At 33.6% G+C, this 23436-nt stretch overlaps 1 protein-coding gene across 2 annotated transcripts in view; it reads right to left on the bottom strand.

Annotated features, from left to right (window-relative positions):
- Meltrin (disintegrin and metalloproteinase domain-containing protein meltrin) overlaps positions 1-23436 on the bottom strand; it is a 143662-nt gene that overhangs the window by 31277 nt on the left and 88949 nt on the right. For both annotated transcript variants that reach the window (XM_089233569.1, XM_089233570.1), the window contains exons 7-13: positions 22065-22154; positions 19501-19572; positions 6815-6984; positions 4660-4744; positions 2486-2616; positions 2213-2381; positions 727-822 (exon numbers count right to left, since the gene is read on the bottom strand). In XM_089233569.1, coding sequence (XP_089089695.1) covers positions 727-822; positions 2213-2381; positions 2486-2616; positions 4660-4744; positions 6815-6984; positions 19501-19572; positions 22065-22154 — 813 coding nt within the window. The remainder of the gene's footprint in view (positions 1-726; positions 823-2212; positions 2382-2485; positions 2617-4659; positions 4745-6814; positions 6985-19500; positions 19573-22064; positions 22155-23436) is intronic.

Here is a 23436-nt window from a genome sequence, read left to right as displayed (position 1 = left end):
TCAAATGATCTTGATAGATGGTAAAAAAGGGGAAGGGAGAAAAGTTCGGAGAGGTTTTTTCTCTCTACTTTTTTTTTGAAACTAGGAAAAAACGAGTCTTGGGGGATACTTGAACCAAATTTTTATGCATCCTTTTCCAAAATTCCAGGTATTTGACATGCTATATTGTGCAATGCCATCTCTGTATATAGCCATCAAAATCATGATAAAAAAAATTCAAAATGGTCAATGATGTTTTACAATAATAATGAAATTCAGTGAAATTCAGATGAAATGAATAAGATACCAGAACAGAATATTCCAGGGATTCAAGAGAAAAAATTCAAAAAACTTTTCAGAAAGAGAAAAAAAATTGAATACAGCCATTACATTTGTTAATAGCTTATAATTATTAAACGCAAGGTTGCACTGGTTGCAAAATATATAATTTTTCACTAGGTTAATAATGCTAATAATGCTCTCAGTGGCAATAATTAAAGATCTCTCATCTACTTAAAAGCCTTTTATTTTAACATTAATAAATCCAGATATTTTGCAAAGTTGTTGATTTTTCAATGCAACACTTTCTCCTACATCCCTTACTTTGCACCTGCTGGAAACCCGAAGAGAACCAACTTAAAAAAAGGGTATAGCATTTCACAGAGGGCTTAGTAATTTTTACTGTGCCGTGGGAAAGGTTAATATTAATACTTAGCTTAATTTCTATACATAACAAAAGAATATAACCTGGCAAGACTTGATGTCACAGCATGCTCCAGTGGCACATGATGCATTTGGAAATAATTTGCATGTTGATGAATTGCAGCATGGATTGTCACAAAACTATAAAAATGACACAAATAATTTTAGATAAAGTGAATTCAAAGTGGTTATTATGATGATGTAATTTTGGTTATTTGCATTAATACTGATCTGTCGGAACTGATGATACATAAAAACTACCAAAGTGATTTTGTTTGATATTACAGCTGATATCAGAATATCAACAATAGAAAAGTCAATATCCAAGAAATGGGTCACAACACTGACAACTAAGAGCCAGGCAGGAATACATATTTTGTAATGTCCTTTAAAAAAGCTGACACTCGTATAGTTCTCGAAGTTAATTTTTCGCTCCTGTGGCTTATTCAAAGCTGCTGCCTAATCAATGTAGTGTACCTAATCAAGGTACACCAGTGTAAGTGGAAATTTGGGGTAAGTGGAAACCAATATGATTTTTAAAATTCAGTTAGCTTCTGGAACAGTCTCTTGGAGGGAATTTTCTTTTGTATTTACTGTATGTTCCAGTAAAAAATTGCTTGGTGCACTACTTGCTCATACAAGGTTATAAGATGATTTCATATTGAAAAGTTAGGTTTGTGATCACATTGCTATCTGTTGGGCTGTTTCCGTATAGGAATAAAGAAGGTTATATACACTTTCCTTATGTTTTCCCTATGCTGGGGCAAGTGGAGCCCAATGAATTTACACTAACCTTGTATCTACTTGCACAAGCTTCTTCAAGTGGGGCTTCTTGCTGGGGCAAGTGGAATCCAATGAATTCACACTAACCTTGTATCTACTTGCACAAACTTCTTCTATAGACGTCAAAGAATAAGAACAAAGAGAAAGAACAAAACACCATAGATATAGTATAAAAAACCATTCTAGGAGCAAAGCGAATTGGTTGATTTTTTTTATGAATTTTTAAACAGTGTTCAGGACTTCTCCCTCACATTGTATATATTTCATAACCATATTTTTGAGCATTTTTTTTTCTTTTTAGCCACTTTGTTTGGTATTTTTCCTGTTGTGGCTCTTGTATTTTTACAGCATTTGTCTGTCTATACAACATGGAGATATGCACTCAAAAATGAACCAATAGATATAATTTAAATAAAAGTATTAAGTTGAGAAAATGAACTCAGGGTGGCAGATTCAATGTGACCAAATTTCCTTTCATAAAATTACAAGCGACATATAAAAAATTGAGGCATTTTTACCAAAACTTTTTTCTCTGGTAATATTTAAGGGCACAAGATAAGCATCTCCCATGGATTATTCAACAGAAATTACACTAATCTTTCAATCATTCAAATAAAATAAATATTAATTCCTTATTGCAAAAGCAGAATTCATGACAAAAATCATATTCCAAATGACATATGAAGCTATATTTGTATTCTATAAATGCATAATCAGAAAGAGATTAAAAAAAGGCAGAAAGTCTTACTTCTCTTAAACCACAATCACATTCTTCTCCTTCTTCTAGAAAGCCATTGCCACAAACTGGACCAATAACACTTTTTGGTTGATTTAGTAAGCAATAGTCCATTCCTTGAGCATAAGCAATTGCTAGATAATCCAAAGAGCAAGATGACCAATTTTTTGGACTTCTTGAGCTTTTATGAAGAAAAAAACTAGTCAATTTTTGAGATTAACAATATGTAATAATAAACTTAAGCATTCATAAACCAGATATTTTTACCATGTTTTTTTAATTTACCTTGATGAAGGAGCCATGATACATTTATCATCAGGGCACTTGCATTCATCTGTATCATGTTCCATGCCAAAGCCATGACCCAGTTCATGAGCTACTGTTGTTGCCACCAAGCCAACAAGATCACTGTGATCCTAAATAAAATTAGTATAAATCAGTCCTGTTTGCTATCAAAATAATACTAATTAAAAAACTTTTGAAGTTTCTGTGATTTGGAATATAAACTAACGATATGCTTTTGATTGAAGATATTATGATCTAATTTCCCAAATAACACATTTTGGACTCTCTTAATATCAGAATGGTTAATATGAGATCACAGGCTAATAAAGCATTACCAACAGCACCATTGTTGGTTCCCTATATAATTTTGCAATAAATTGTGCACTTTTTGCAAGCGCTCATATAAGAGTTTTGCTTATATGAAGAAATTATTTGAAACTAAGTGTAATTTTTTTTAACCTTTAAAACAGGCTGAGTTTGGCCACTTCCAAACTCTCTTTCCTTAAGGTCAAAAGAGAGTTGATCAAAGAATTATTATCTGTCAAATGAACCTTTGTATACTCTGTAATTGAACCTTTAATAATGCTGTAACTTGTGCATGTAGTCTAAAATAGTTTTCAGATTCTGTGCCACCCTTTAACAGGCAATGGTTAACATTGCCTCTTAGTTATAGAGCCTGGGCTGTATGCAGTCTGTTCTCTACTGTCAAATAAACTATGTGTTAAGGAAACAGATATTGTCTGGATATTATGCCGAGGTGAACTCGGAGAGAAAAGTCATCTGGTCTCTGCCAGGACTGATATCTTTTCTTTCCGAGTTCAACTTGGCATAATATCTAGAAATTTTCTTAATATATTGGGTTGAGAAAAAGCTGTCTATCTCTCAAACTATGCGTAAAGATCATTTAACACTGTCTTGATTTTAGCCCTTCATTATACTTCATACAATACTTTAGAAGATAAGAGAGCACATACTTCTTTTCTGAAAAAAAGTCTCCTCTATAATTCTTTTGGTCATTTTCTATTGATATCTGATAGGAAATGGATAAGTATAAATCCATATTCATATCCAATTTAGGAGCCATTCAAGTATTACATCAACATCAATGGGTGGGGGGTTTTGGATTTGCTGACTTTTGATGACAAGGGAGGGAGGGGATTTGAATGATGCTTACATCCTTGACTACCCTTTATAAAAATATGAAATATCCTTAATGGCATCTTTACTAGGAATGCGAAAAAAGAGAAAACTTTTCCCTAGTGTGTATGGGCACATGAACTAACATTCCCCTGTTCTGAAGGTCCTCAAAAGACCTTCTCTAGTAGACCTCTCAGACCTCAACAGACGCCCCCACCCATATCCTGTTACAATTATAGGGGGGTCAGCTACAAGGTTTCATGTCCACTCAGTGCATCACATGCGTCGTTGTCCTTGAGCGATTTGCTGTACACCCGAAACATCAGCAACTACATGCTCTTTGGGGGGGGGGGGGGGGTTCACGAGGGTGTGCATGATTATTGGAGGAGGGGAGAATTGTCTACTCTCACCTACCTTGCCACCCTATGTATATTCTCAAAGGGCAATTCCAATCAGAGGCGAACGCGGGATCGAGGCTTAGGGCATTGGTCACAATGAATTTCTTAAAAGGAAATTTTGAGTTCTTAGCCTTCAAACAGCATTGAAATTAACAGAAATTGAGTGATAATAAATAAAGGTATTTTCTTCCCATATTTATTTTGTAAAAAATATATTTTTTCCATCAAAAATAAATTTTTGATCATCGGGGAGACATAGGGACTCGTGCTCCCCCTCCTGTGTACGTCTCTGATCTTATTGTGTTTGGAAATAGGGGGGCAGAGCTGACGAAATTTCTCACAAGGGGGAGGGGATCAGATTTTTGCTGGGGAGAGTGGGGTCAAAAAAGACTAAAAATCTGCTGATGTAGTACTTGAATAGCCCCTTATTGCATGTTTTGTCTCTCTCATATCTCTCCATACATTTATGATGACATATGTTAGGATGATGTCAGAACTTTTACCCTTTAGCAGATTTTATTTGAAAAATCTTATACTGTATTATTATTAATCAGCAAACAAATGCACACCATTTTCACTTCCCAATGTTTCAAAAGGATTAATCAGATGTAACTTCATAAAAAATAAACACATGCACACCATATTTACTCCTCCTGAATATTCAAATGTACATAATGGGCCTTTAAGAGCTTTTCCAACTACACCTCCATCAAATGTGATAGCCCTGAAAAATGTACAAAAAATATATATACATACAGTGCATCAAGAAATTCATCACTCACACCTTTTCCTCCTCAACTGTTGGTCATAGACAAAGACTTCCAATATAAAAAAATGCTTTAAATAAAGTAAATGTTCATATTGTGGTAAGTTTCATGTTAAAAACATTAATTTTTGGAAAAATTACAAACCTACTTTTTATATTTCCCATGGAGCCCACTACCTAGAAAAAGTTTGTCCTCGTAGAAATAAGACAAACCAAAACAGTTTAAAATACAAATACAATGCCACAACAGGCAAAATGCCCAACGAGGTGGCTGAGAAAAAGATACCCATAACAAATATGGATGTCATGTATTTCAAAAATACAGCAACCCCATTAAAAATACAATTACAAACAATATATATACATGATAAAATATTATACAATGCCCATAAAAAATACTTATGGTTGCTTTATTACAAATATGGACAGCTTCTTGACACCTTCTTTATCATATTTATCATATTTCTTTTTAAACGTGTCAATAGTGTTAGAATTTACTACCTCCGGAGGAGAGGGGGTAAGCTATTCCATTTATTAACAACCCTTAGAGAAAAACTTCTTGCGACACACCACAACCTGGATTTGTCCCTTATTAAATGATACTGGTGTCCCCTTGTTGAAGCAGTTGATTGGCAGTGTATGAATAACTCACAATCTATCCTATCCCTCCCATTGAAAATTTAAAACACTTCAATCATATCCCAGACACTTGGGTTCCTCCAATGTAAACATATTCAAGAAATTGTCTTTCTTCATAGCTCAAGCCTTGTGTGCCAACAAGAGCATGCGTAGCTCTTCTCTACACTCTTTCAACCAAGTCTATATCTCCAAAATGGTATGGTCTCCAAAACCTTATGGCATACTCCAGTCCAGGACAAACTAAGCCTCAGAAAAGCAGAATGACATTAGGAGAATACGAAGAGATTTCTGAGCATTCTGTATGCTCTTTTGACCACCGCTGAACAATGTTCAGAAAACCTAAGCCGCTCATCAATGGAAATTCCTAAATCGGTGACCCTAGCTGCATCCAGGATAGTGACCACATTCAACTCGTAAGAGAAACGTGGGTTGTTCAAACCGAAATGAGCAATTATGCACTTGTCAACACTAAACATCATGCTCCATTTCATTTGCCCATGCTCCAATCCTGTTTATCTCATCATCATATGACAACAATTAATGAGACATTTAGTTTCAAAGTTTGCCATTTTATTTTTTGAAATTTTGATGGTTGGAAATCTTTTCAGCTGTTAATGAGGGGTCAGTGCAAAAAATATAAATTGAAATAATTAGAGGTTGATATTCTCCTCCTTTAATATATGTTAGTGTTATTTGTTTGTGATTTATTGTTAAGTGAAATTTAATAATTTCATTACATTTTTCATATGCTGAAATCAATGAATAAAGTTAATTGTGTTTGTAAACAAGTAAACTATTAAATTTTAATAACTTTTGTCTTACTTCAAAAAACAGTGGAATAATTGAGTACAAAGTCAAGTATTTTGCTGTTCAATTTATGAAATCTCTTCTATTACTTTGAAATTTAATATCTTCATCACTGTTTGTTTTCGTCACTATTTTGTCATATTACTGTAAGGACGAACTTTAATTTTGAATATAGGGATGTGGGAAAAATACAAAAGTAAAATTTTGTAATTTTTCAAAAATTAACTTCTATATAATAGTGCATATTATATAGTGAATATTCATATTCCTGCTGTAATATGAATATTCGCCTCATTTAAAACATTTCTGCGCAATTGGAAGTTTTGTCTACAACCAACAATTGAGAAAGTTGTTAAGTGTTGTAAAAAGTTGAGAGAGTTGTTAAGAAAACAGCCTGAGTAAGGATCATATTACAGAAGTGCATTAAATTTTTTAGTAATAACAATTGAATAAATGATCACTCACTCTACTTTGATTTTTAAATACTTTCTAACCCTCATCATTGTGTACTTGAAGTTTGATTCATAAAACTTTTATTAAAGATTGAATGAAATTAGAAAAACACAAAAAAATAAAGCTTACGTAATTAACTGAGCATTGTCATTTGGATGCTCTTGCGCTAATCGCTCTCGCCGATAATGCAAAAAGTTGGTAAGAGTAACATCTCCATCTGTACTCAATTTTATTTCATCATGCTCAGACCAAACTATCACCCCAACTAAAGCAATGAAGATGTTTAGAGGGGCATATAGCTGAAAAAAAATGTGTATGTAAATATAGCATAATTCACAAAGATTTAAATGCAGAAGAAATTATAATTTATTTTTTTTCAGGTTGGAAATATGACTGTGGCTATTTTAAATCATTTGATTCACCATCAAAATAAACACAAAATTTTATGTGAAAAAAACTATATGCATAATTTACAAATTACAATCAAGTTTTTAAAATTTGAGACGTCTTTTCTAATGAATATGTTGTTTTAACTAAGCAACAAAAAGGTTGTTAAAATTAATTAAAACAGAGAGACATGTGTGTAAGAATTTATACACTATCTACCAATGATTGTCAAGACACTTTGGTGTATCAGTACTCAGCAGTAGATGGTTTCTGGTCTTAGGCATTTTCTGCTAGTTTGGTCTTAAACCTTTTTTTTTGTTATCACCACCATTATGAGGTGGGGGAATAAATACATAATCATGCTAGATCAGTGATAGCCAACCTTTGCCTAACCAGTACAGATTTTAAGACAAAAAAATCTTACATGTTCAACTCTCTCACTTAAAATGTTCTGCATATGCCACTCAATTTTTTATCACTGTTGCCAGATGTCTTTTATTTTAATGAAATCTCCCAGTTTTCCTTCCAATTAACTTGGAAAAATATAGCAACTTTTTTTTCTCCTTTTAAAGTTCTTTTCATAAACTTCTACATACCACAGAAGTGCAGCTGTCATAAAGTAGTACAAAGATTTAGGTGTGAAATGATTGTTATAATTTGCACAAGAGTCCTGATATCAACCACAGTCGACTCAAATCAAGGCCAATGAAGCTAGAGCTAACATAACTTTATCTGTCCCATCCTCGGGCATGGCAACTCTATGTTTGGTCATGTAACACATTCTGTCTGATGTGCCGGGGATGAACATAAGGAATTTATTTATATCTGTAGGGTATAGACTCTTTTTCATATGGGATATATTTCTTATGTCGGATGAATAAAGTTATGTGATCTCTAGCTTCATTGGTGTTGTGTTGAGTCAGTCATGTCTCAACACAATTGAGCAGGTATGGGACGAATCAAAACAAGAATGAGGTATAGAATGCATCAGAACTTAGTAACTCAAATTAGTTTTATTAATTTTGCTAAGCCGGTGAAGTACATAGTAGTATGAACAATAAACAGTTCTTCCCAAGTAATGCTGGTAAATAATTTTGCAGAAATAGGTGTGTACTCATAAATAAATAATATATAATAATTACATATACATAAGTTAATAAAAAAATATGAATTTCTCTTTGCAGAATAATACCAATTCTAACTACCACCTCATTTTCCATAACTGCCTTTTTAACTCACACTGTACCTGCTTGCCACTAGTGTAAACATCCACCAAATATCTTGGTGTCTACATTGACAGAAATTTACAATGAAAATCACATATGAAGTATGTTCAGTCAAAACTTAGTTTCAGTCTCTACGAATTTTATCACATCAAGGACAACGTAAACCTTTCTTTTCTACTATCATTTTACTACTTGTTTTTTCACTCACATTTATTGTATGGCCTCACTATCTGGGGCAGTGATTACATTAGTACCATTCATCCTATTGCGCAAATACAAAAAGAATAATTAGATCTATTACTAGCAATTCACCAACCCTATACATGAACCTTTTCATGATTTGAATATACTTTCACTGAGATATTTGTTCTGTTATAAATCTATAATTCTCCTTAAAAAAAATCAGATTTGCATACCTTTAAATACATTTAGATCATCAAACAGGTTCAGTAATACTCTGCAAATTCCTCTGATATATAAAACGATAAAGAAAAACCATTTGACTTATTTCTCATCCCAAAATTTAATAACAACCTCCCAAAGGATGTGTTCTTTGTTCTACATCTCTTCCTTTGTTAAAAACATGGCTCAAGAATTACCTATTTACCATAAACAACATTTAATGTAAATTTCCAGGGAAATGAACTTGAAGACCAGATAGCCAAAGAGGCAGTGAACCTGAAGCTATCTGGAAATGAACCTTTCTATCCTGTTTCAATATCAACCATAAAAGGAGATGTCAAACAATGAATTGAAAGTAAACATTATTGGCAATTGAACTCGAGGCAGAACTGCAGACAGGCCAAGCTGGCCTTGGGAACCCAACCGAATATTGCCCAAAAATTATTTCAGTGAATAGAAAATAGATTTGAGAGGTTATACAGTTCATCACTGGTCATGCTAACCTAGCGAAACACCTACACAACTGTGGCTATGCAGATTCACCTATTTGTCCTGTGTGTGGAGAGGAAGATGAAACTCCACTCCACTATGTGGGATGATGTCTCGCCTCCTCTATCTTGAGAAGGAACTACTTTGGTGATCATCAGGTGACACTAAGTGAAGTAGTAAATACAGCGAGCATTTACAACTTGAAAATTTTTTTAAATTATACTAAACACCTGAACTCATGGTGTGAGTATCAATTCTCTGCTCAAATTTGAACTCGTTTGTGTTATTTTCCCAATAACTTCATGTTCAGTTCTTGGCCATATCCCTGGGGACCTCCTCTGTTCCTTTTCTTAAAAGGGTATCGCAGACAGGAGCAGCCTCCTCATTTATTTAGATATGGCCTTTATTGGTTGTAGTTTACTATAATATCCCACGTACAGGGATTCAGTAAAATGGTAACAGATACTATGCCTTTCATTCCCAACACTGTTGCAAACTCTGGGAAATTTCTACAGAATGACATTTCTTCATATCTACATGATCCACAACTCATGTTACACTACTTGGTGTTAGCGTAATGGGCAAAATTTGCCTAGGCTTTTTCCACATGGGCCATCAAAGAATGATGATGATAAACAACATTGAAAGCTGTTTTTAAAATCCTGGTATATAGATATGTGCGAGCGCATATATGTACAAAATTTTTGAGTTATAAAGTATAATTATAATAATTGATACATTCATATTCCTATGGTCATTGTCTACACTTAATGAAATGTTATTAATGTGTTATTTTTCTTTTCAAATCATAATTATGTACTAACTTCATTGCATACTCCAGATTCACCAATAAATAGCATTATCTGTGCAAAAACCATAACTCAACCTATTTGTTGTATATATTACTCTCTTTTCTTCCCTCCTTTTTTGTTTCTGTGTTTATTGTTTTTGTTTTCTAGCTATATTTTCATTTTTATAGATGTGTTATACATAATGTGACCATACATCTTGTATTTCCCAGGACAGTCCTGGTTGCCTGTTTTGAAATATTGCCATATGATGGTTTTTAGGGAAATGGGGGCCCCTGGGGTCCCAATCCCATGAAAAATATTATGTTTGAATTTACAATGATTATTATTCATTGATTTATAAATTTCGGAATGTAAGTTGCTCCATGACACACTCAAGTGAAACCCCCTCCAACTCAGGGGTTCTGATTAAGCAAAACAATGAAGGGTTATTAGGGATACCAGACTTTTCGTATATATAAGGAATTTGATAAAACATGCAGGTGGGGGAAGAGTACTTGCATTGCTTTGTATGTTTATGAATTATTGAGGGTATGCTTTACAAAAAATTGTTGGGAAGATCAAGTTACCTCAATTTTTAGGGCTCCAACCCTCCCCATCCCAGCTGGAGCAGTCAAAAGATTTTACGTTTGGAGCTAATACTCAATTTACTAGCAGAAAGAATGTGAGGTGTCGTCATTGCAACTCTGTCATTTTTGTTTTCAAGTTGTTGCACACAACAGGCAAACAATTTTATAATTTCTCATACAATTGTATAATGACGTCAAAATAGTTGTGTTATATAAATGTAATGACACAGATTACAATGTGCAACACTGATTTTGGTGCCGGGTTTTTTTTAACTGACTTTATGTGTATTTCATGTGCTCAAATGAATATGACATTAGTTTTTGCCCATCAGCTCTTGTTTGTGAGATATGAAAACAGCGTTATTCACGTTAACACATTAAATTACGTTCAGGGTATAGGCGTTAAATTGAAGAAAAAAAATTGCTTAATTAATTTTTATCATTTTAATTGATTGAAAAAGACACAACAACACTCCTGTAAATATTAATAGCTTAATTAAAAACCAGAAATGAAAAAAACAGGAAAAGTTATTTTTCCCCACTCCAAAAGCTTCTTTTGTTTGGAATTCTTGAGTGAACTTTGTTTACACTGTCTCTTTACAGATTCCAACAGTCTACACTCATATCGCACCCCGGCAAGAAAAGTGACATAACTCAAAAATTTATGAATTTTGGTTAACTCCATATTCAAAACAATAATTCTTTTCTTTACAAGTCAGTAATATTGACATTCCTGTAACTACAAAACTGGCCACTAAGCAGCAAAAGTTTTGTTCTAGTAAACAGCCTTTCGTACTGAAAAAGTGAAGTTTATTTTCGTTATTCTGCAATTTTAGATTTTTTGAGTTATGTCACCTTTCCTGCCGGGGTGAGATATGAGTATCCCATGTGCCCTGGTATTGATCTTCTATTGATTTTATGTGCTGGTGAAATCATTCACCTTGTTCCTACTAGTATCACCTAGATTTTTGGGGAAACGGTCGAAGTGGCTGTGCAAGTAATGAATCTTTATACTCATATTATAACTAAGGTCTCTAAAGTGGTTGAGAATGCTGCTAACTAGTTCAACAGTTTTCAGCCTTGTGGTTGCCAAGAAATTTCTTGACAACAAGGACAAATGAGGTCCACACTGTCTCATTCATGGAATCTACAAGATGAAAATCATTTATGAGCTGTCTGATTTGAGGAACATCAAAAATTCCAGCTTCAAGTTTTTCTGTACTTATTCCATGCATTTTCTGTCCTATGTATGCAAACAAAGGGCTATCTTGTGATCAAGAACTTTCATGAACTGTTCAATTAAGCCTAGCTTTATACACAACAGAAGCGAGATGATTCTGCCTTGCCTGGCTAAGTTTTCAGGTTCACAAACGACATTTCTTTCTTCAACAATGTTCTCTCTAGTAGATCCCCCTTTTCCTATACAGTGGTATTGTTAGACTCTGCTATCCCATAGGCACATGAAGCAATGATATTTTGTGTAGCGCCCTTGTTGACCAAGAAGAAAGTTAAGGCCCCTTTACATGAATGCTTTTGAGCGTGCGACAGCTGTGAACAAATTCAGAACCACCTTCAAGAGTATGTGTGTAAAGGCAAAAAAAGTGTATGGTTAGGAGTGCATGTTAAAACTGGTCATTCCACTGTTCAATCGCGGATTAAAAAATGTGCGTCTAAACGCAAACCAACCCTACAGGCAAAAATGGGAGTAGGGGGGGGGGGGAAGTCCGATTTCCTGCATTGTAAAAAAAAAAAAAAAGAGATTTATAAATATAAATATTTTTTTATAAACTAAAAAAAAAGATTTATGCAATATAAATAATTTTTTCAGCGACAATACTTTTTCAGAGTCTACTTGAACGATTTTTCTTCCTTTTTCCAACGAATTGTAATTTTGAAGAAATGATTAGTTTCAAGTACCATAATTACATTTATTAGGTTTTGTAATAATTTTCCAAACTTTGATTTGGTTCCTTTATCCACTGACATTATTATTAGATTTATAGATATGTTAGATTACTATTATTGTTTTGATAACTTCGCAAGCTTTCATTTATGCTCAGAGTGTGGAAAAATTTAAAACAGTTTAAATAGGGGCTCTTAACCTATAAGTTCTGTTTTTATTTTATGAATAAAATAATTGCTTTTTTTAATAGAAAATAAATATTTTAAGAAAGATTAGTTTCAAAATTTTAAATTAACGATGGAAATATGTACATAAATCAATAATTAATGCAAAACAATGCGAGAATTGATGAAAGAAATTATTACAAAATTGATAAAAACCCAGAATTTTGAAGAAATAAATAATATAATAAATGAAAGCCTTTCAAAAAATAATTTGGGGCACTGGTTTCAGTCACCTGTCAAGACACCTACCACTGCCTATGGAAGTTTTGAAACCAAAACATTTAATTATTTAGAATTTTATTCAATAAGCATATTTTTGAAATTGGAAATAGATCTGGGGAACACAAAGCTGATGTTGATGTTTTTCAAGTCGTGGTTAAAAATTTTAAGAGCGTGTGATTCAAATTTGACAGCATAAATTTGACTTCAACACACTAGGAAAAAACAACTTTCAAAGAGATTGAGGGTTGTCAAAAGAACTTTCATTATCTGAATGTTAACAATGATGCTGTTTAAAAAGCACCCCATATATATTCATTAGATCCAGTCAACTCTATATATTCATAACTTCATGAAGTATTCAACACACAGCAGTTGTTCAGAGGGCAATGTGCTGTACTTTTTCATGATAAGATCACAAAAGATGTCAGAGGTCAAGCGATGTTCAAAATACAAAGTAAAAAGGACGTTTCGTATTATAAGATTATCACAGATTTCATTTAAAACCAAAAACCATCCAATATCACATGAATGATATTCAACTAAAAATATGTATTACTATTTGCACTTTTAATTTTATTGCTGTCATAAGTCTAGTTAGTACCTTTAATGCTCTGGAGCCCCTTCTTAGTGTATTACAAGCTCATCTATCTTTATAAGACCACCACAAATTTTTTATGGGCATCGTATAATATTTTATCATGTATATATCTTGTTTCTAGTTTTGTAATTGCATTTTTAATTGGGTTGCTGTATTTTAGAAATATATCACATCCGTATATGTTATCAGCATCTTTTTTTCAGCCACCTCGTTGGTATATTTTGCCTGTTGTGGCCTTGTATTTGTATAACATGACACACAACAGAATGTTTTACATGCGTAAGAATGTGTAGAGTTACAAAAATTTGAAAAAATATATATTTCAATTTATTTATCATTTTTTGTATTGTTATGAACTGAATATGCTCAACAACATTGATTTGGTAGATTGAAATGATTGTTTGAGGAAATGAATACGACTGAAAGAAATCTATCAAGAATTTTTAAAAAATATCTGACATAAAGCCCTACAAAATGACACCATGATTTCAAAAAATACAATGAAACCTGAATATAACGATACTCTGCGGACCAAGAAAAAATATCAAGGGATATCGTGGGGCAGCAGTTTAACATTAGAATATAGACATTTCCAAACAAGATTTGAAAAAATATCGTTGTAGAAGGATTTATCATTTTATCGAGTATCGTTGCAGCAAGGTTTCACTAATAGTTTTGTAATGCTTTTTATCTATATTTCTGCTGGTAGTATTAAAAAAAAATATCAGCTACACACCGTATCAATAATTGATGAAAGAAAAAATCTTATTTTTTCTTGTTTTGGTTAAATCATAATTTTAGGTACAACCGATTGAATTCTCAGAAGATGTAGTCAAGAGCTAATTACAGCAATTAAAGCCAAATTGAAACAATAAAAATTTGAAATTAACAATCACAGAAATTTTATTTTTCAATTTCTTATCAACTGTATAAAAAATTACTATAAATTAGTAACAGTAATTTCAATTAATAATTATTGAAATTATTTTTAAAAATGAATAATCCACGTAGTAATAATAAGCTTTTGAAATCTATATTTTATCCTCGCAAATGTCAGCCGAATTCGATCTGCCAACAGGGAAAAACTTTGGCCAGGAACTTGGAGTGTTGTGCTTCCCCGAAAATCCACACGCAAAAGCATATGAATTTTGCCACACGCTTCCCTTTACACACACAGTTCAGAACGGGGCATTCTTTCATGCAGGAAAGAGCTTGCACAAGAATGTGCCTCTTTTTAGCAATACAGTCTTGAATGCCATGCTCCTAACTGCCTCCAATCCTTCGTGCAAGAACGTCCCACTCTGGGTGTCTGGGGAAGATTTACGTGTAAAAGGGCCTTTAATCATTTCCAAGTCCACACAAATTACTTATTGATGATTGTGAAACTATCTTCTCTATAACCAGTGATAGTATCGTATTCCTTTTTCATCTTAGTTGAGTGAGCAATGGGCACTGACCCCATTTAGACCCCTTCTCTTCCCATTAGTCCACTGTCATAGATGTTATGTACAAGTTTTACACACCGTGTGTGGAGTCCAAATTTTATCTTGGTCACCAAGCCTAATGCCAAAATACCCAAGGTAAGCTCTTTTAACAAAATCAGAAAAATGGCTTTACCGTTCTCTTTTAGGGTGTACTCACTATGTCTGTAGCAAAATACACCAGGATGATCATTACAACTTCTTCAACTGGATGTCATTTTTTCTTTTATTCAGTCCTCAAAACAAAGAAATTTATAATTTATGTAGTTGTTTGTGATTTGCGGAATAAAAATCCTGGAACAGATTAAAACACACTCAAAATTTTATTTAGATCCAAATTGTGTTCCACGACCATGCCTTACAAAAGCCGGACAACACACATTTAACTTGGACACACAGAGCAGGAAGAAAAAAGCAGAGGAAAACGAATCCCCCCACATAAAAAACTTAACTACTACTCAATGTTAAAATATTGTGTAATTGAGCTATGCTGAATCTCAAAAGCTAGAGCTGACAGAGAAAAACTGTTTTTATACTTGAAATCAGCACACCAAATATCAAAATCAGTCAAAAAATTCCAGGCACCAAAAATAATTTTTTTTTCTAACGCTGTGTTATTTGAATTGGGCTGTTGAATAGTCTTTATTTGCTAACTAGGAGTAGAGGCTTAAAGTCCAATCCGCACCTTTTCATTGTGTAGCCCATAAGTAGCCATGTTTAGCACATGATGAACAGATGCAGATGGCTTCCTCCAACCCACACTGGCCAGCATGGAGGATTACAGTCAAAAAACCTCTAAAAAGAAATATGAATTCTATAAACTGAGGCCAGCAGTTTGAGTGTCCCTGGTTATGGCAGTGACCAGCAACACATGAAGACAGAGGGTGCTAAGAATCTCTGGGTTGGACCAGGCTGCCATAAGATGATGACCTTGGTCATGTATAAGGGATGATCTCTTTCATCAGAAAATTGTTTACAGGAATTGGAAGAAGAACTGGAAAGAATAAATTGGGACATCTTAGGCATCTGTGAAGTAAGAAGAAAAACAGAGGAGAAAATTGAAATTGACAGTGGACATGTGTTTTACTACAGAGGAACAAATAATGGAAGAACTAGTGGAATAGGATTTCTCATTCATAAAAAGTGGAAAAATCACATTGTTGAGTTAGATAGCACATCTGATAGAGTTGCAAAGTCGGTTATGCAAATATCAAGCAGATACTGGATACAGATCATACAAGTCTATGCACACCAACAACAAGCTATTCTGAGGAAGTAGAATATTTTTATGAAGAATTTAGACAAGATGAATAATAAAGGAAACCATCATATCAAATAGTTATGGGTGACTGCAATGCTAGAATTGGAGGGAGAAGAAATGGTGAAAGCTCAGTTGGAAGTCATGGTTGCAGTGTGTGAAAAGAGAGAGGAAACAGACTCATTGAATTTGCAGAGAGCAAACAGTTATGCATCATGAATTTGTTTTTTAAGAAGAAACCCCAAAGAAAGTGGACGTGGAGAAGCCCAACTGAAACAACAAGTAAGATCGACTACATCTTATCTAATAAGAAGCATATTATCCAAGACTGTAGTGTTCTCAACAAATTCAATACAGGAAGTGAACATCGGCTGGTGAGATATAGAATATTGCTCAACACTAGAATGGAAAGAGCAAAACTTATCAAAAATACAAAACTGTCATAGATATGGTAAATCTTCCAGTATGGTAAATCCAAATCAATATAAATTCCAGTTAGAGCTGATGAACTGATTTGATTTGTTATATAACACTACTGAAGATGGACAAGATGTCACAATGAACATAAATTTAACCACTACTCTAAAGAAGTAGCAAAAGAAGTCACTGGAGAAAAAGAAATCAAACTGATGAGAAAAGAAACAAAGAAATTGATGAAAGACCAGAGAGAATTTCAGATTAAGAAGAATGACCCTAAATCAAAAGTGGAATATGCAGAACATTGTAAGATGGTATGAAAGCAGATTACAGAAGATGTTAGGAAGTTTAATTGTGATATTGGAAAGAAAGCACTAGAAGATAATAGGAGCTTAAAATCAACAAAACAAACTGTTGGGAGAAGAAATTTTTGCACTAAAAAGGAAAGATGGAAATGTGAAATTGTTAGTATTATTGAGGAATTTTAGAATAATCTATACAAACATGAAGAACAGGATCGGAAAAGAGGAAAGGGAGCAGGAAGAAAAGAAAATGGAGCAGAATGTATACAAGTAGCCCCTATGCTAAAAGAAGTCTACAAGATGTATGAAAAAAGGGAACTGCCCAGGTGAAGATAGGATTTCAATAAACATTATTAAAGAAGCAGGAGAAGAATTTGCCAGTACGCTAGCTGCTTTGTTCACAAATTGTCTCACAAAATTGAATATGCCTGAAGATTGCAATAATGTAATGATGGTTCTTCTTTATAAAAAGGGGAAAAAAGAGGATATCAAGAATTATTGACCACAATCAGTCTCTTATCAAGAATTTATAAAAGCTTCATCAAAGTGTTGACGCATAGGCTTGAATCAACATTGGATGAAGCCCAACCAAAAGAATAAGGCGGTTTTCAAAGTGGATTTAGTATAATGGTTCACATACCAACAATCAGGGAACTCTTAGAGAGACACAAGGAATACGAATATAGCCTTTATTTATTTTGAGAAAGCGTTTGACTCTGTCTTCAAATCTGCTGTTGTTAAAGCTTTAGATGTAATTGGGGAAGAGAAGACAAATATCAATATCATTAAGAAAATGTAGGAAAAAGCAACTGCGACCATTCGTTTGGATAAAGGAAAAGCAAAGATTAAACTTGGAAAAGGAGTCAGACAGGACGATACTATCTCACCAAAGCTCTTTACTGTTGTTTTAGAAGAAGTGTTTAAAAAACTGGATTATGATGAGAAAGGAATTAGAATAAATGGAGAATTTCTCAACCATTTGCATTTTGCCAACAACATTGTTATTATCAGCAGTATAATCCAGACGAACTAGAAGAAATTATACAAGAACTGGCAAATACAAGCATTCGGGTGGGTTGGAAGATTAATCTGCAAAAGAGTAAAGTTGTGTTCAACTCCTTTGCTTTGAAGAAGACGATTCTGCTCAACAACACAGAAATAGAAGAAATAGAAAGTTATGTATACCTGGCACAAGAGATTACCACAGACAACAAAATCATTAATGAAATAAACAGAAGAATCAGGATCGGATGGAGCACTTTTGGCTAAAACTAATTCTGAAGAGCCACATGCCATTATGTCTGAAAAGAAAAGTGTTTAACCTTTAACCAGTGTGTGCTGCCAGCACTGACATATGGAGCTGAAACATGGACACTCACAAGCAAGACGATACAAAGGCTACAGACAACACAAAGGAGCATGGAAAGATGTATGCTAGGCATCACAAGGAGAGACAGAAAACGAATCACTTGGATAAGGAACCACACAAAGGTATATGATATTATGGAAAGAATTAAACATTTAAAATGGAAATGGGCTGGACATATTGCAAGAAGAAAGGACAACAGATGGACCACAAGTATTCTAGATTGGTACCCCCCGTGGCATTAAATGTCTGAAAAGGCGTCCCCACATAAGATGGATTGATGAGATCAGAAAAGTGACTGGAGTCAACTGGATGGCTAAAGCATCAGACAGAGTTAAATGGGAAAATTTAGAGAAACCTTCATCCAGCAGTGGATTGAAAATGGATGATGAGATTATTTGAATGCATTCTACCACCTGTTAGAAATTAGCCGATATTTTTTAAAACACCCTGTATGTTTGCTTACACCTGAAATGCAACGAACCCCATGGGCAATTCTAATATAACAATATTATTTCCTAAAAAATGTATTCATAAGGTATTTAAAATCTGGATAAAAAACGAAATTTCCAACTGCAGTCAAAATGTCCGCTCGGTAGATCTGGTGTTAAATAATGATAAGAAAATCAATTTAATACACAGTAATTTTACCTAGTCACAGGCCGCACAAAGTCACATCATGGGCATGCTGTTGGCCTCCCCTGGTCTATATCAACAATGCTGCTGTGCAATTTGCTATGCTCACATGCAATAGGAATTTATTTGTTCAAATTTGTTGCTTTTTGCTCTTTCATTTTCTCCTTTTCATTTATTTATTTTCCTTGCTTTCTAGATTGCTACGCGCTCAGTCTAACAAAAGTGGGAGAGGGATATTGTTTGGGAACTATGGTGAATAAAGAAAAACATTTAGAAAGCCATTGTTAAATAGGGAAACTTTTGTCTTCAGACAATTTTTCTCCCGTTCAGGAAATTCATAAGCTTTTGACACGCATGATTTTAAAGTACTCCATCATTCAAGTCAGGTTCTACTTGAATTAAAAGGCATCTTCCAAATTTTTAATCATGCCTCAAAATTGAAGAAAAGTTGCTTAAAACACATTACTTGACTGCTCCTCCCTTGTATTTCAAGTTATTCAAAACCATAAAATATATATACACTTACTCCATTTACAATGTTGGCTATTTGTTTGCTTCTTTGAAAAACTATTTCCTTGCTCTGGTTGAACTTCTTGAACTAGAATACAAAATAAAAACCAAAAGAGAAATATGAATTTCTGAAAAAATTAGTAAAGTATACAGTCAAATCCAGTTATAATAGATCACAAATATCATAACACCTTGACCTGTTATCATCAAGCAGAGGTGACAAACTTCTTTTCAAAATATGATAGATGATAGTGTTAAAGGTTATTAGGTTAGTGTTATAGGTTATAATGTTAAACTTATGAACCCAAAAAAAGTGTTTTCTTTTTGTACATGTTTAACTAAAAGATAATTCATTAGGTATTACTATGCTAACCATATTTCATAGCGAAAATTATAGAAAATCAAGATCTATATACTGGAAAATACGAGACGTCACCAGTTGTGGGCAAAATTCCTAAGTTATTGTCAAAAATTGCCAAGGGAGTTGGGGGGCTTCTATAAATTTCGGTTAATTAGAATGATTTCACAAAGAAAAAATTTAACATAATAAAAATGTTCAGTAAATATCAGAAATTCAAAAAATACCTCATTGAAAAAATAGACATTTCTTTGGAATAGTTGGACAGCAAATGATGAAAAATATTAGAATGTCCCAAAAAATATGGGTTATATGATCACCTTATGTATTGCTTTTAATGTTGGTTCTTATTATAGCCATAAAATAATTTAGCACGAAAAGTATGTTCACCAAATTTTTAAGTAAGATTCTGTAAGAAAGTTTCAGGATTTTTTACTTTCTGAAGGATGACAGGTCTGCAAGTGATTTTAGTATATGTTGTGGATAAAAATTGTTTTTGTCATCAGAAATGATGAATTTAACTACTATATAGTATAGTAATCAAAAAATCTGCGGTTGAACTATTAGCTAAATTCATATATTCTAATTAATGTATTCGAAGTAATTCAATGTAGTTTCTATCATGCCATAGGTCACACAAAATTGCATAATGGGTCCTAAACGAACCAATGATAGAGTCCTAACTCTGTCATGGAGAATGTTATTGAAGTTTACATTTAATGACAATGAATAGCGTCAACTTTGGTTTAAATGACACACTGATTTTTATAAAAGAATTTCATGATTCCTTCAATGTTGTTATAACTAAAGTTTGACAGCAAATGCAATTACAAAAATTATCATGCAACTTTTTTTGTGAAAATGAAACTATGAATTCTTGAATTAAATAAGTCCAGATATAACTAACTACCTGGTCTTTAAAAAATAATTAATGGAATGGACAATGTTCATAAAACCAATAAAAAGAAATTATATTAAAATAAAATTATAGTTGGTTGGTATCAATGAATGAACTACACAATTTTTCAATAGTGAAACTCAATGCACAAAAGAACAAAACACAAATATATATTTAACGTTAAATAAAATATTTATTAAAAGCTTTTGAATTTAATAACAAATACAACCCAGATTAGATTTTTAAGAGGAATACCTTCCAAAATTGAATGCAATTCATGTAGCACTTCTAAAAATGAATCATATACAGACCTTGGTATAATGTCACCCCTGGGGACTAAATGAAAATGGCTTCATAAACTAGATGACTTAATAATAAGTAAGCTCAATTTGATAATTATGCTGATAGGGAACTTTAAAAATTGGTGTTATTTTTAAAGGTCCGGGATGATATTAAAGGTTATACACATCATATGGCAGGGGATCTCAACCAGTGCTCTGTGGCTGCTTGAGGAAAATCAAAAAAACAGTAAATTTGAAAAAAAAAATTATTAATATTTTTTAATAATAAAAATAAGTCAGTAACTTTGATGAATAAATAAAAAATACGCCTACGGGGCTCACTGTCGAAATTATATACTGGAAAGGGCTCAGTGGGTCAAGAAAGGTTGAGAACCGCTGTCATATAGAGATCTGTCTGTATAAAACACACAGCACTTCTGAAACCAATCCCATATTGCTTTGTGTTCATATTGATGGTACTGAATTCTCCATAATGTTTTGTATTTCTGTGGCAACACCCCCACAAAAACAGCAGCTAAGGCCATTCTTATGTAGCACCCAGTGAATGCCAGTTAGGCAATAACATAATTATGTTCAGTGCTGCATCATGGCTTTTCGTCTACATAGAACCCAACATTGATTACTTATCCAAATACAAAACACATATAGGCATAGCAGAGGTAAATTAACTTTTTTTATAGCACTCAATGTTACACCAGATTACAATAAATTTGTGTACAGCACACATGCAAAGATACATGTGTCAATAATTTTTATGGTAATTTTTCTGGGCTTATTTACTTAAAATTAGTGATCATTTTATTTCTGTGGCACAAAAACCTAGTGGTTTGACAATAACTTTAGTACTGAACCACAGTCTCAGGTCCTTATTTCTCAAAGTGCTACGGACTTTTGACTGCATATATATAGATATTATATGAGAGACTTTTATTATTCTGAAAACTAGTATAAATATTAATTTCAGACACAATTTTTATGCTTCAAATTTCTGTACTTCAACAGGATTATAAAAATATTCATACCTCTCTGTTGTCATTAACAAGAACAAGCTCCACAAACCGAGAATGACTGTTTGTTTTATAAGGTTCTCTGAGAACTGTTGATCGTCTATGCTGTAATAAACCGACAAAATATCAAAGAAACACCATAATTATGTTTGGCAAAAAAAAAAATCTGAAAGTTCAAATGAATGTAAAAAATATATGTATATATAGCTAACTGGGGGGGGGGGGGAGCTGGTGCCTTTGGCATCCAACTCCCCCCACCTCCTCTAATGATCCTAACCACTCATCACATCTTTAATTGGTCAAGCAAAATATTCCTTAGGCACTACAAATGCACTGCAAAACATACATGATGCACCACGATGGGCAATACAGCACAATAAAAAACCCCTATTTGCAGTGTAACACAATAAGCAATACAGCATAATATGCAATGCACCACCATCTGCAACATATCACTATCAGCAATGCAGCAATATATGCAGTATACCACAATAAGCAATACAGAAAATGTGCAATGCACCACCATCAGCAATGCAGCACAATGGGGAATGCACCACTATATGCAGTGCACCACAAGGAGAAATTGACAAGCACAAAATACAATGCACCACCATCGGCAACACAGCACAATAAAAAAGTAGTGCACCACGATAAGGACCACAATATGCAATGCACTGTAACACAATAAGCAGTACAGCATGCCATGCACTACAATCAGCAATGCACCACTATTTACAGTGCACCAGAACAGAGCACAATACACAATGCCCCATAATATGCAATAAGCACTGCATTACAATCAGCAATGCACCACTATTTGCAGTGGACCACAATGAGGAATACAGCACAATAAGCAATGCACCACAATATGCGATTCATCACAATAAGCAAGGTGTTATAATTCAGAATGAACTATAATATGTCATAAGCCTACGCGTTGCAATAAGCACAATACTGTACATGACGCGCTACAATATGCAATGCACCACAATCAACAATGCACAGCTATTTACAATGCACAAATGCACCACAATCAACAATGCACAGCTATTTACAATGCACAAATGCACCACAATCAACAATGCACAGCTATTTACAATGCACAAATGCATCACAATCAACAATGCACAGCTATTTACAATGCACCACAATCAACAATGCACAGCTATTTACAATGCACCACAATCAACAATGCACAGCTATTTACAATGCACCACGATCAACAATGCACAGCTATTTATAATGCACCACAATAAGCAATACAGCATGTGATGCACTACAATATGAAATGCATTACGATCAGCAATGCACCACAATGAGTGATTCAGCATAATGCAACACCATCAGTAAGAGAGCATAATAAGTAATGCACTACAATATACAGTAC

This window comes from Pholcus phalangioides, unplaced genomic scaffold (assembly GCF_987345545.1).
Source record: "Pholcus phalangioides strain wild (caught in Gottingen) unplaced genomic scaffold, Ppha-v1.0 ptg000007l_1, whole genome shotgun sequence".
Classification (NCBI taxonomy): domain Eukaryota; kingdom Metazoa; phylum Arthropoda; class Arachnida; order Araneae; family Pholcidae; genus Pholcus; species Pholcus phalangioides.
Note: the sequence above shows the minus strand (reverse complement) of the source record. Positions and strands in the feature narration are given on the sequence as shown.